The 14,274-nt window shown below is 40.5% G+C and overlaps 1 protein-coding gene across 1 annotated transcript in view; it reads right to left on the bottom strand.

Annotated features, from left to right (window-relative positions):
* The window catches only part of LOC110049209 (tyrosine-protein kinase HTK16-like), a 17,962-nt gene extending 3,935 nt beyond the window's left edge, over positions 1–14,027 (bottom strand). Inside the window, exons 1-11 of the mRNA XM_020754993.2 lie at positions 13,138–14,027; positions 10,110–10,424; positions 9,178–9,315; positions 8,134–8,406; positions 6,491–6,782; positions 5,802–5,923; positions 5,062–5,115; positions 3,425–3,517; positions 2,696–2,881; positions 1,780–1,871; positions 1,314–1,440 (exon numbers count right to left, since the gene is read on the bottom strand). Coding sequence (XP_020610652.2) covers positions 1,314–1,440; positions 1,780–1,871; positions 2,696–2,881; positions 3,425–3,517; positions 5,062–5,115; positions 5,802–5,923; positions 6,491–6,782; positions 8,134–8,406; positions 9,178–9,315; positions 10,110–10,424; positions 13,138–13,725 — 2,280 coding nt within the window. The 5' untranslated portion in view covers positions 13,726–14,027. The remainder of the gene's footprint in view (positions 1–1,313; positions 1,441–1,779; positions 1,872–2,695; positions 2,882–3,424; positions 3,518–5,061; positions 5,116–5,801; positions 5,924–6,490; positions 6,783–8,133; positions 8,407–9,177; positions 9,316–10,109; positions 10,425–13,137) is intronic.
* Between the last annotated feature and the right edge of the window lie 247 nt (positions 14,028–14,274).

Genomic DNA, 14,274 nt, shown 5'->3' with positions numbered 1-14,274 from the left:
GGGTCCCAGCGGCACATCCCCACCCAGAAATTCCCAAAGTACCCCCCCCCCCCGCCCCCCGCCCCGGGCTCGGTGTGTACCAACGTATTTCATGGGCGTAATTCATTCTCGGGAGCAGAATTTCCACCCTGCAAAATGCTCCACAACATTAAACTGGTTAAATATTTGGGAGCAAGATCCCGGGGCAAAACTTGAAAACGCTCCCTCGTGTGTACCATAATATGGAGCAAGCTCCCACACTATGCTCCCCACTGTGTACTAGTGTGTATCGGCCTTAAAAATATCACTTTCCTTTCGCGCGTCGTTTTCTTAAAGCATTTATACTAAAGTAAAAAACGCGTTAAAATTTAGAGCTACTAAGGGAATTTGTCCAAGTATTAAACCCGATATCTAAACTATCTTGGAGATTACAGCGCGCATTCCAACACTTGTTTAGCTAACCTATAGGTCAGTCCACATAACTCTCTGATATCAATTACACATGCCGTATTCTACAGGCCCCAGCCACACTACACCGGAGAAATGTGAAAATGGCGTTTTCACTCTGAAAACGCATCAAATGTTTTCCGTCCACACCGCGCCGGAGAAATTTGAAAACGCAACAATTACCGGTCATTTTGGATTTGTGTTTGAGGAAGACTCGGGCAGGGAAATCACGTGATTGTCGTGACGTCATCGTTTACGAAAAAAACGGCATCGTTTTCGAAAAGCTCCGTTTTCAGAATGTTTCCCGTCCACACTAAAACGCAAAGCCGGCATTTTCAAATTCCTCCGGTTTGAAGAGCGTTTTCGAAAAGCTCCGTTTCCGTGACGGATTAGTGTGGACGGTAGGCCTAACTGTAAAAATAAAGCTGCGTTTCCATATTTCTCCGGCCTAGTGTGGACGGGACCATAGTCAAAGATCGGAAGGATTCCGATGAACCAAACTTGATTTCTCCGAAACTCATTTTCTACTGATCAAAATGCAAAAAGTATGATCTTCGTGTGTTCGCTGTAGGATCTTTCAATGATTTATTTCGTACAAAGAAAGAGGGAAAAGCTACGCTGAACTAACAATAGGCTGATTTAGCAACAGGACGGGAACGTCTGATGACGACTGCAGGTCGCGCGGAATAACCTGGATTCTGTTCTAATTTGACCATATTTGGGTATTTGTACTGCGCGCGCTGTCGTCAAGTGATGTTCCCGTTCTCAAGCTAAATCAGCCTATTGCTAAGATGATGCACTTGCCTGCAATACCATCTAAATATCACAAATAACTTGAAACATCTGCTATTTTTGTTTTTGTTTTTCTACTTTTAAATTCCACTCACCTCCCCTCCTGACATTTCTCCATATGGTAACTGACCAAACGAGTACATTTCCCACAGTGTCACGCCATAACTCCACACGTCACTCTGATGCGAGAACGTTCCGAAATTGATCGATTCCGGCGCATACCTGAGGGGAAAGAAAATTTCTAAGTTTTATTTTTTAAAGTCCGAAATTCACTAGTAACACACAATAGCGAGAAAAGCTCAACAAACAATCAAACAAAAATGTTAATATCAGACAGACATGTAGACAAAAACGGTTAATAGTTGGTGAAGAAAGAACATCTTTACAAGACTCTCTACTATACAGTCCAATGGAAACGCAAGCATTATGAATTAAATTACATCCCCCTGTTATTCCGCTTCCTTGCACAGTAGTGGGTTAAAGGCTGGGGGAAAGAATTAAAATAGGTTAATTGTAATTCCAAGACGAGTGCGCGCTGGTGGAGCGATAGTGCTAACTCACCATTTTACTGGCCAGCGGCCACCCTGTGAAGCCTTGTAATAATCGCTTCCAGAACCAACTGCACGAGACAGACCAAAGTCACTGATTTTTACCTGAAAGGAAAGGTAAAAAGAAACATGATAAAGCGCTGGAAAGCATACCCTTAAGCCCTCCAAAAATGTTACTTTCTTAATCTTATTATCAGTTGTACTTTATCTACATAAACAACAGAGCAAATCTATCGAATCACTTTAATCATTAGGGTATTTTAGTACCACTGTGCTAATTAGGGATACTAAAAATCGAGAAACACTAATTGTAAATTGCACTAAAAACTGTGTTAGACAGAACTCATCCTGCCCCTCCGTGCCATGTGTGTCCCTCCCCTCCCCTCCCCTCCCCTCCCCTCCCCTCCCCTCCCCTCCCCTCATGTTTTGGTTAGTAGATTGAGTAGACAGACGTCTGTCTTCGCGCGCTCAATGGTACAAAACGCACCGTGTACGAACATATATGCCTGGGGGGATTTTGTGCGCAAGTGCTTTATCTCGGCTGCCGTAGGGTAGTAAGAAGAAAAGAACTATCAGGTGAGATCCCAATGGCTTGGCAGGCAAGGGATATGTCAGTCGAGAATACCAGTTTATCTGTGGTGATGTGCAATCAGGAAACATGGAAGTCGACGATAACCACAGATTTCTTACAGTTTTACTCTAGCAATCTTACATGACACCCGAGAAACGACTGTGTCGAGTTAGATATCTACAATATAACTGATTTAGAAAACAACAAAAAAGTCTCAGCTCTCGGTCTTGCGGACAAATGGGCCCCGGCTTATTTATTTTCACCACTCAATCACTAATGATAGCAGTCCCGCACATTCGCTCAGAAATTTGTGACCCAAAACCACAACTTTTCAGTTAGTTACAGGTCCTTTTCTGACCTGTTGCTTGGTAGACATGAGGATGTTCCTTGTTGCGAGGTCCCTATGGACAAAGCGCTTTTTCTCCAGGTACATCATACCCCACGCTATCTGAGCAGCCCACAGTTTAAGGTCCTCCTGAAAAATGTCTGATTGATGGTCGAGTAATAAGTCGAGTAGCGCTCCCATCTGAACTAATTCTTGAACCTGCAAAACAACACAATTTGTTTGTTCCATGCCACAATTAAACGACGGCAACTAGCACTGTTGCTTCCTACCAAAATAAATTTATTTAAGTCTGGTTTTTCACGACTTTACAAAAACAAACAGTGTATAACGGAATACACAACGCATTACAGTTCTTGCTATTTCAAATTTTCACCCAATTTTCTATGAGGCAGCGTGGCCAAGTGGTCAGAGCGGCGGATTTGAAATCCGTAGGTCCCGGGTTCAAATCCCGTTCAGATCGCTAGCTGATGTTGTTCTCGGTAGCCCTAGGTTCAGCTTCTCGGCTGCGCTTGTAAATAGCCAACTGTTCTGCCTCCTGCCAGTTGGGATTCTTAACTTAATTATGTTTATTTGAATATTTATTTATCATTGTTTGTTTACACTGGTCCTGAAAAGCCCCAATGGGGAGTGGCCAATCAAGTATACACTTTGTAGCCATTATTTGGGATGTCAAGCAATCTTCCCAATAGCAGGCTAGCTAAAAGTATCAACTGACAGCTTCTGACTGTGATGATTACTAACCAGGATCAACGGAGGCCCAAGACAAACACCAATAAGTCTCACAATACATGGGTGATCTAGCCCGAACATTATTCGCGCTTCACGTAAGAATTCCTGCAAGCAAAAATACATGTACTATTGTATTTAACTGAAAATCACATTTAGAACGACATGGTAATTCTTGAACATCATCAGAACAAATACAACAACATCCCTCCTCCCTTGGTGTCACGGTTCGCGCATCTTGAAAAGTTAAAGGAACTCAGTCACGGTATTTTGAGTTATTCTGGCCACATACAAAATTACCTTTAAATGGTAGGAAACCTGAAAATAACAGTTTAATAAGATAGAAAAACACCAAAGAGATAATGGTAAACCATAAAGGAACGAGGATGGCAAAGGATGGAGAAGATTAACACGGACTACAAACAAACTTTTCAATATGCGCAAACCGTGACTGAGCTCCTTTAAGCTTAAATTTTCCAGGTTCGTCGTTTGTAATCCGTGTTTATCTTCTCCATCTTTGTTCCTTTTAGTTTATGGTTTATTATAATCTCATTGGTGTTTTTCTATCTTAGTAAGCTACTATTTTCAGGTTTCCGTTAATTTAAAAGTAATTTTGTACGTAGCCAAAATAACTCAAAATGCCGCGACTGAGCTGGGACGTACAAGCTAACTCATACCCCCATTGTGGTACAAGGGGGGCGGAGTCGTTCTGTTAAGGCACAGCGGAAAAAATTTACATTCATTAGATAGCCCTGAGCTTGCTCTACAAAATCATACCATGTTTGTTGGTTGTGACGTCATATGACGTCAAATGACGACATTTGGCCCGCCAAATTGGATCCGCCATCTTGAATTTTACTATTTTCTTAAAAAGTCATGAAATGACCGAAATTAAAACAAAATCAAGCCAGAATGTCTCTGAAATGTACAAATTGATGAATGTCTGGAATTTGATGAATTACAATGTATGTCAAAAAAGTTGGTTTTGGCCAAACCTACATGAAATTTGCGGTTGCCATGGCAACATCAAAAGTGATGGACACAATTGACATATCAAAATTTCTGCAAAGAATGAATGAACAGCTACTGTAAGTTAACCATCTTTTCTAAACTTTGAATAAAACCTAATGTGGGTGATGGCATCCACCCACTCCACCCCCTCCCCCCCCCCCCCCACTTGTACGTCCGAGGGTTACAGTTGGACCAAACAACGTGATCAATGAAATCCTGCTCAGAGGTTCATGGGGGTTGGAAAAAGGTTTGTTCCTGTGACAAACAGATAATTTCAGCTCTTGCATTCTCATCGATTGTGACTTCATGCTAATAATAAGCTGAATATTGCTTTCTAAAAATAACTGATAGGCAGCTTAGAATCTAATGCTGCATCACTTCCCACGCCCCCCCCCCCCCCGACCCCCTCTCCATCACACCAGTATTGTCTATATATAGAGCATTTTCACATGACGTCACGGCAGCCATATTGGTGTTCCAACATGTTCAATGAAACGGTGGCCATGTTGGTGAACACACCAAACCAATCCTGTGGAAGTTGAGGTCTTTTCTTGTGTAAACACTTACTATTGTTTCAATGAATTTGTATGGCTGCTGCCCACGTGAGTGAAAATGCTCTATACACTTCAAAGAGCTTTCACCTGTTCTCCAAGGGCAATTTTTTCAGGATGTAAAGTTTTCAATGCCACTGGAACCTGTAAATTGTCAGTTTAATTGAAACTACTAATTAGCAACTTCCCAATAGCGACCAACACTATATATTTACATGTAACTTTTTCCAAAGAAGAAAAAAGCCATGATTGGCTCAATTTCCCCTACTCTCTCAGGTCCAGCCTCATTCTCTTGCAAGCAGCAGCTGGTAATACGCCACCTTTGATAAATAAATATTCTAACATGGCTCTGAGCTTTCAGGACAAAATTCTATATTTGGTGTTGTTTTCCTTGTATCAAAGTCTCTTTTGGGATTTGAGAGACAAAAGAAACTTTAAAAATTTAAAATTTTGGCCAAAGCCTCAGAGCCATGTTAGAATATCGATATATTGAACACAGCCTATTGAACTCAGTGTTAAGATTAATAAATAAAGAAAATAATAAGCTAGCAGACGTTGTTGTGAAGAAACATAAAATTCTCAGAAAAGTTCTGAAATTGAAAGAAATACTGCGAGCATACATGTATTACAGAACAGTGTACCTGCGCAAATGGTGGAGCAACTCTGCAAATGGTGGGTTACCTGTGAACAGGCTTTTATATATATATTTTTATTATTATTATTATTATTATTATTATTATTATTATTATTATTATTATTGATACAACAGGCTTTTAGGCTTTTAGGCGAGCTAAAAAATTTGTTCAACCAAGTTGAAAATTCCCTTTTACCTTGTTTCCTTTAGCATCTGTCCAAACACCCTTGAGAACAGAGCCAAACTCTCCCTGACCCAGTTCCGCTCCAAGTTCTAGTGACTGCCTCGTTATCAATGTCTGTTGAGATTGCATGGGAGCTGAAAAGAACAAAGGAGATAGAATGGGTGATCATCATGTAATTTCTCCTTGAAATCTCTGTACAAAAGCAAGGCATGTGGTTATGTTAGCAAAGGAACTGATCTGCAAGGAGGCTTGGGTGAATTGCATTAAGTAAATATTTTGCAAGTTAAATTAGTATCTTGTGACATGTATTTTTCATCCATCACGTTTAAACAAAGGAAATCATGGCCGTAATGGTGTTTGGAGATCTGATCTTAATTAGCATACTATTAGATTTTTACAATTTTATTTCTTCATTTTCACTTTAGTTTAGTTTCAATTGGGAAGATATATTATACACTCAAGACAGTGTTCAACCACGTTTGTCCAAAAATAATACATGCGCAGGAAGTGGCACAAGAAGTTCTTGCGCTGCAAGGAACGTGTTAGAAAGCAGAAGAAGTGAAAATGTGGTGTTTTGAGTCTAACAGCAAGCTGCAAGAAATGCAAGAGGTTGTAAGGTACAGCTGCTTGAAGTTTTCTTGATCTGATTAAACAGTGCAAAGACAGCAAAAGTGTAAACAAATGTTGCAATGTATCTGTACCTTGTGACTGAACTGGGACATTTGACTTTGCTGGACCTGGAGGATTGGGTTGCGCTGGTCTCATTGGACTAGTAGGACTTGTCAGATTAGGTGGGAGGGGTGGTGGTGGGCGTCGTTGCCCTCTTGGTGGTGGGTTCGGAGGAGGAGGAGGGCGAGGGTGTCTACCTTCCAATTTACTGAAGTTTTCTCCATCACTGATGCCTAGGGTATGAGAGTTCTGTTCACTGATGGATCTCTTCACAAATGGAGGAGTCGCTTTCCTTGACGGACTTTGATCAGTACTGAGGGTCTCCTTAGGAGAAACAACATTTTAGATATAAGAATATTTCTTATTTCCCATACTATATAGCAATGGGAGGTGGGGAATGCTAATGGTTAGTGTGTGTCACTCCTGATCAAGTAGTCTGGGTTCGAACCCCGGCTGGAGTCACTGTTAAATTGTGTTCTTGGGTAAGACACTCTCACAGTGTCTCTCTCTGCCCAGGTGTATAAATGAGAAGCAGTGAGTTTAATATTGGAGGTTACTTTGTGATGGACTTACATCGGATCCCATCAAGGGGAATTAGAAATACTCCTTTTCACTCATGCTACAAAGACTGGAGATACATGTTGGCTTGATGGGCCAGTAGTTTATCTGTGAACTGTGGATGAAGTGGTAGCCTAATTGCTAGACAGATCTAGTCATTGCAGCACTAGAAGCTGGTTAAATTGATGTTTTTTCCAGCAATGCACTTCTCCATGGGGGGAGAAAGGACTCCTCTAATAAAATGACCGAGGTGCTTGTCATACCTTTTAGGGGGTGAAAATTCTTGATTGGTATTGCCAAGAGTGTAAAATCTAAGATGGCCTTTATGAGATTGAGGAAATTATTGCTGCTGTTTCTTTTTAGTGTATGGAGCTGAAAAAATGTCAGTGTCAGAAAAAAAATTGTTCTTTATTACCATGCCAAAAAAAACTTCAAAATTTTTGATGAGCATCCCCTGTCAATTTTACAGGGGAGTTCCTTCAGGCCCTTCTCTACCAAGAAGAATAACTGGATACTGAAAAACTGTTAGTCAAAGAACAATCTGGAAATGAAGACTAGCATTTCTGTGAGAAAGAGTACTGTGCCAATACTCTCAGTTGCTTCATGCTTCAAAAAATTGAGTTATAAGCCACCTTATGTCACCACTTTGGCTCGAATGCAGACTTTACATTTTCCTCTATGAACAATGTACATGTAAATATTAATTCTCATTACAAGGTCTGAAATGTAAAACAAATGCAGCTTTTGGCTGCATCTCATTGTCTTCTTCTTCCACTTTGCTGAAGATGACTGTGAGATACAGTCAAAAGCTTGATTGCTTTTTTTGCTCCTTGTGACAAGAATGATTTATAAACATTTAAATAAGCCCAAGGTCAGGAAGCAATAGCAAGGTCAATATGGAAAGGCTGAGGTTTTAGACTTTCCCCTAAAGACCTAACTCTCAGCCAATAACTAAAGTTGTTTATTAAGTGGCTTTTCGCTTTGTTTTTGCAGTCCCATAATCAGCCTGTGGGCATTATAGGAGAATAATGCCCTAGAATTAGCCAATCAGAGTGCATGTTATATCAGCCACAAACACAAGGTATATAACAAATAGTCTAAATGTCCATGTGCTTACAGCAGATCCTGATCTTTGTAAAGGATTTAGTCCAGGCAGGATTCTGGCCGAGTGTGTATTCAGTGCAGGAGAGCTGATAGCTGGTGTTAAAGGCGGTCGCTTCCTCATAGGGGGCACTGGGATGTTCTGAAGAACAACTGGAGGCTTTCCACCAGGTGGAAGAGCCATCTTGAGAAGAACTGGTAATCCATCTGCACATCTACTGTAGTGGTCAATGACATGAGGTAGGGTTTCAAATAATGGGCCATCGTCAATGTAGAACCATCTGTCAGACTGTACAAATGAGTGTGATAATATAAAGCTTAACATAACTTACTGTATTTCTAAACCAGGAGAGTTTTTAATATTAATTAATAAGAAAAAAGGGGGAAGAGTTTAAAGTTTTTGGACCTTTAGATTTGTAAGCAGCTGAGCTCATACTGAAATGGGGAGGTGTTACTTTGGTGTCTGGTCAAGATTAATCAATTAAAAATAACTTGATAATATAAAGATTACGCCAAGCCTAACACTGGAGCTCCTGACTACAAACGTTAACCTGGCTTGAGCCTGTGATTCAATCAAAAACCAGTACCTGGACAGCCGTCAACTTAAAAAGACATGTGACCTCGATGAGCTTTAAACCTGAGCCCGTGATATGCTCATGTGATACTGGTCAGCAAATCCCTTGTTTAGACAGCTGTCAATTGACCATAACATGGATGTCCAATATCAAATATGTGTGCTGTAAACCAAGGTAACATGCCACAGTCAACCTATTAAGCTGAAGTATGGCCACCATATTGCACGACGTCGCCATCATCGCTGCTGTCATGGCTAAATCTTTATATTATCAATTTATTTCTAACTGATTGATCTTGACCAAACTTAAGCAAAAAAAGGCAAAAGTTACATGTATTCGCCTGTAGCATCTGGATGCTTCTAGAGCACAGCCCTGTGTGATGCAAGTTATTGTATACCTACTGTTACTAATTCACTCTACAGACCTTAGAGTTGACTAGATCAATACTTAATAGACATACTAAATACTTTTTGCTAATAACTTACCCTGCTCCGTATTTGATAATGATAAATCTGTGTGTTGACAACCACAGAAAGGACATAGTAGCCATGGTCACGCGTGCTAAGACGAACAAGGAACAGCCCATCAACTAATCCCCATTTCTGAAAGAGGTTAATAGTTTCCTGGAAGAAACCAAAGCAGCACATTTCAGAATAAAAGGGTTTCATTCACTGAGATTCTTTTACTGTTGCTATTCAATTTGTTAACATCAGGAATTTGAAGCCCATTTCAAATTAAATGCATGTAAACTGTTTATAAACAGAAAACATGTGGGTCTAGAGAAAAGATCCCAAATTGGGAGTTGAGACAACTTTTGTCTAAAAGAACCAGTATTGGTCCAGAAAAATACTTTAAACAAACAAACAAACAAGTTACTTACTTTGTTACCTTTGAATGGTTGGAAAGAAACGTTAAAGTATATGAAAAGAACACTGAATATAAAGGCTGATCTACATTATGTTCAACAGAACATTTAAGTTGACATGGTCAGCTGACCTTAAAATTATGCCTGGCAATATAAACTACTTCATTACAAGGTATGGTAGTAAAAACTGAATCATTGGATAATGCAATTCAAGAGTTTTCATTGGCTTAACCTTCATGGTACGTACATGTATGGTACATGTGTATGAGCCATTATACTGTGCTTCATAAAATTTAACATGGCAAGCGTATCACTAATTTTTTGGGGCGTTTTTGTGTTCATTATATTTTCAGTTTTCTATATTTTAGGGGCATTTTTAATACGACAATTATTTCACTCACACCTGTTGGATATGAGATGGTTAAACCCAACTTGGTGCTACATGCCTTATTGCCTATCTATCATTTCATATCCAACGCATGCTCGTGGAATAATAATATTATTGATAATAAGTACTTAAGTGCGTGAATATGAAGAATGAATCACGCATACCTTTCTATCTAAGTTTTCATGTAACCACATCCTTGGCAAAGTCTTTGGAGGCTGAACTGGATAATTATCTATTATTTCAGCTATATATATGTTGCCGTATCTAAGGGCAAGGTCCCTGGGCGTGTCCCCTTCTTGTGATCGTGGGTGCAGTGCAGCCCCGAGCTCCAGGAGAATCATCAAACACTCAACATGACCTCTTAATGCTGCAATATGAAGAGCAACAAATCCAGTAACAGGAGAGCGGTCCTGTAAGTCAGCTTGTCCTTTCCTTACAAGTGAAGAGCACACTGACGCATGACCTCCCTCACAGGCAGCCTGAGAACAATTCAGTGAAGTAAAATATGTGCCATCAGACAGTTTATGCTTAATACCTGCTCGAGCTGATGGCCAATTAGTCTGTTCCAGGCTCTCTGTAATTGGGGAGGAAAGAAAAGAAAAGAAAAGAGAAGAAAAGAAAAGAAAAGAAAAGAAAAGAAAAGAAAAGAAAAGAAAAGGAAAGAAAAGAAAAGAAAAGAAAAGAGGGAGAGAAAAAGGAGGGGTGGTCGACTTCCCTTCCTCATCTCAGTCTCATTCATTTTTTCCCTTGATTGCCCTCTTTTGTTTCGCTCGTCCCCAACTAGACGGGCAACTAGCAAGAGCCTGGAACAGACTAATAGCCAATAAGGAAGTCAGAGTAAAGTATCAAGTATTACTACCTAGAAAAGGAGAATTAAGTAGCTAGTAATGAATTAGCAGACAGTATAAAAGACCTAGATCACGATTTCTCTCTAAATTGTTTGAAAACAATTTATGACTACTCAAATTAATCATAACCTTACATGTACAACAATTATTCTTGAGTTTAAAAATGTCTTTAAAAGTTTTGAGTCACAAGGTTGGTAGAATTTCCCATATGTACAAACAGTAGGAAAGCATTAGGGAGGCCATTAAAGTGTGTAATTGCCACAGAGATGCCTTAGCTACCCAACTATAACTGTTGTAATTGGACACCTGTAGTTGGATGCATACATGATCGCACACCAATTACACGACAGACAGGTTAACAGAGAGCCAATTGGAATAGAGAAGTTTGCTATAGATTTGGGAGAGTGATAAAGGCTACAACACTGTCGGCCCACAAAAAGTTAGCAAACGATATACTGCAACTGTTTAATAGCTGTAGTTCACACCTATGTTACTTCCTATGTTACTTCCATCTGTGAAGCCCCCCCTCCCCCCCTCCCGGGGGGACTACCATGTAAAAAGGACGGGGTTAATACTACTCATCAGAAATTTACAAAGAGCCCAAAAGAGGTACCAAGATCCTGTTTGTGGGCATGGCTTGAATTTTTTTAATCAATGGTAGGTAACAATTGTAAACTGGTTATCTCATGAAGGTCATTTTTTCAGCTCGATACCCTAACAGGTTCCACATTTTGAGGCTGAACACCCCAAGAGGTACCAAAACCATGTCACTTTTTAACCCCTAGAAGGTATGACGAGCACCCCCGTCTTTTTTTATATGGGAGTTCCTCCTACCCCCCCCTTCCCCACGGAAGCACCCAGTTACGAGGGTGGTAAAGGGGGGGTATAGATCACGTTTCACTGAAAATAAAGCAGCCCTTTCACAATTCACGAAAAATACAACATTGGCATTTCATGCTTCAGGGAAAATAAAAGAGAACGTTTTGGAAAATCACGGTTCATGGCGACTATGGAAATCACGATTCACGAGGAAAAAATAAGCCATTTCACATTTCACAGGGAAAAAAAAGGGCCGATCACAAGTCACGAAAATACCCTTTAACACCCTCAGTTACAGGTGATTAACTTCTTACACTACATGCAGTACACTGCGAGATGGAGATTGGTATGTCCTTCTCTTTCTGCTCAGAGGGAGATAAGAGGAAACCTTTGCTCATAACTGCTCGATGGTTTGATCAGCCACCATCCACAACCAGGGATGAATAAATAAAATATACTGTCTGGTTTTTTAAAGTTTTAACCAGTTTAATAACTTACGTAAGACAGATAGGATTCAAAATGCTGTCCACTTGCGAAACTGCCAACAATATCTACTGCCCTGTGGTTGGCTAGAAAATTACAATTCATTGGCAACACTGCACTGACATGGGTTCGTCACGTATGCATGCATCAAATTCAACACTTTTGTCCTATGAATAACTGGCAATCTTTGATTGTCTGAACAGTTGCAGAAACTATTGCTGTACAGTAATTCACCTTCACAAGCTATTCGTTGTCAAATTGGAGCATGATATAATGGTGGATAGGCAGGTTATAATGTTAAGTTTTTAATTATTCAAAAACAGTTTGTTTTTCTGCAGCTAGCTTGCAGTTTGTGAAGCACGTACTGGACAGTGTGATCTTGAATGAAGCCAATTTGGGTTTCATCGGTCTTTGTTTTGTTGCTTAATACTTTGCTGAACTCTATGAAATTTCTGTAGTTTGTCTAACAACTTAATTGTGGAAAAGTCGGAATTCAAGTAAATTCGCCACAATTGAACCAGAAATAACAAAAAATTTGATTGCGTGAACACATTTCCCACGGCATAGCATTCATGACACATGAGGTATTCTGATTTAGTTCATGCATGCACGATAGGAAATCACATGGTTGTAAGCAGAGGTTCCCTCTCAACTTTCACCAAGCAGAAAGAGAAGGGAACCTCTGTCTTGCAGGGTCTCTACCTTGCTCCATGGTTCACTGAATTTTAATACCTTGAGCTTTGATCACATATTTTACATAAATCCTGATCTGAACTGACCTCTGAACATTACAAATTCCAAAATGCTTTACTTGGGGTAAGATAAGCTTAAATAGTATATCTTACGGGTAAATTACATGTATAAAGACTCATTGATTCTGCATGTGTATTTCTCAGACAAAACGGATGGAACCCACAAGTCATATGACCATGATACCAAATTGATTCAGTGTGGATTTCCGCCAAGACAATCGCTCACAGGAAGTGAGCTTTATGACGAAACTCGATTCTTGGTAATTAGCTTTCAAAGTGGTCAATTTTACCTGCAACGGCGTGTTCCCGTTATCGTCTTTGCACTTCGTCTCCGCACCATGTTTTAACAAGAGCAAAACAATGTCTTGATGTCCTCGAAATGCAGCTTCGTGGAGTGGTGTTACCCCCTGTTCATTTCTTGTGCTCACATCGGACTGATTTCCTCCAGTCAATAAACCCGACACTAAATTAAGATTCCCCTCTGCACACGCAAGATGAAGAGGAGTTGTCACTCCATGTTTTCTACATGACGTAGGGGGCGGATTCCCCTTGCAAAACTGCGAAAGTCTGATCGGGAGACCGTCTGCCTGTTCTTTGTAGTACTCAATCAGCGAATCCAGCCCTTCAAAAATGGGACCATCATCGATAGAATAATAAATACCTCCTCGACACTGTATCTGGAAATGAAGCGCTTGATTCGCATGCCATAACGACAACACAAAGTTGTCTTCAGCCCCAGCTTTGTTTCTCACAAGGAATAGCCCCTCTTTCCGTCCATTTTGGAGCAAGATGTCGATGGCTTGATCACGGGTGATCCGTCCGTGATACCAGCTACAGTCGTTCAGAGTGACGGACATGTTTCGCTCTGTTCCAACCATTTAGGAGCGGGGTCATTCCGTGTGTACGAATTTCCGGCATTGAATATATTGGTAGCTCATGAACATCGCATATTAGCAAACCGGACGAAGAAAGATTTGTCCTCATTCATTCGACACTCGATGTTCATAGAAACGAGGTTGGGTTACATATTGTTTTCGATGAGTCGACGACGAATTTGCGCGATCTGGGGGTACTCCACGGGAATAATTGGTCTCAGATTGGATGACTAAATGTGAGTGAATGAAGCGTAAATGATGGTAACAACAGTGTTTGGGAGTTCATGGCCGTCATGTCAGCAATCCTTAAATTTCTGATCCCTCATCCCCTCCCCTCCCCTCCCCTCCCCAGTCACCATCACCCATTCTGCCAGAACTTTTTGAGATTCCTCAGACATCTAGTTAGACTTCATGACTCTTTGTAAAGAAGTATAAGCTAAAAAAATTCTTTGTCCTAAAAAGTTGTTACGCGAGAAATAAGTCTTAAAGCGTACTTCAACCAGGTTTATCCCGCTCCTCGAAGGGCTCTCCAAGTTAATGTCGGTAGCACGA

This window comes from Orbicella faveolata, unplaced genomic scaffold, assembly GCF_042242905.1.
Source record: "Orbicella faveolata isolate gen_17 unplaced genomic scaffold, um_ofav_v1 contig_25, whole genome shotgun sequence".
Taxonomy (NCBI): domain Eukaryota; kingdom Metazoa; phylum Cnidaria; class Anthozoa; order Scleractinia; family Merulinidae; genus Orbicella; species Orbicella faveolata.
Note: the sequence above shows the minus strand (reverse complement) of the source record. Positions and strands in the feature narration are given on the sequence as shown.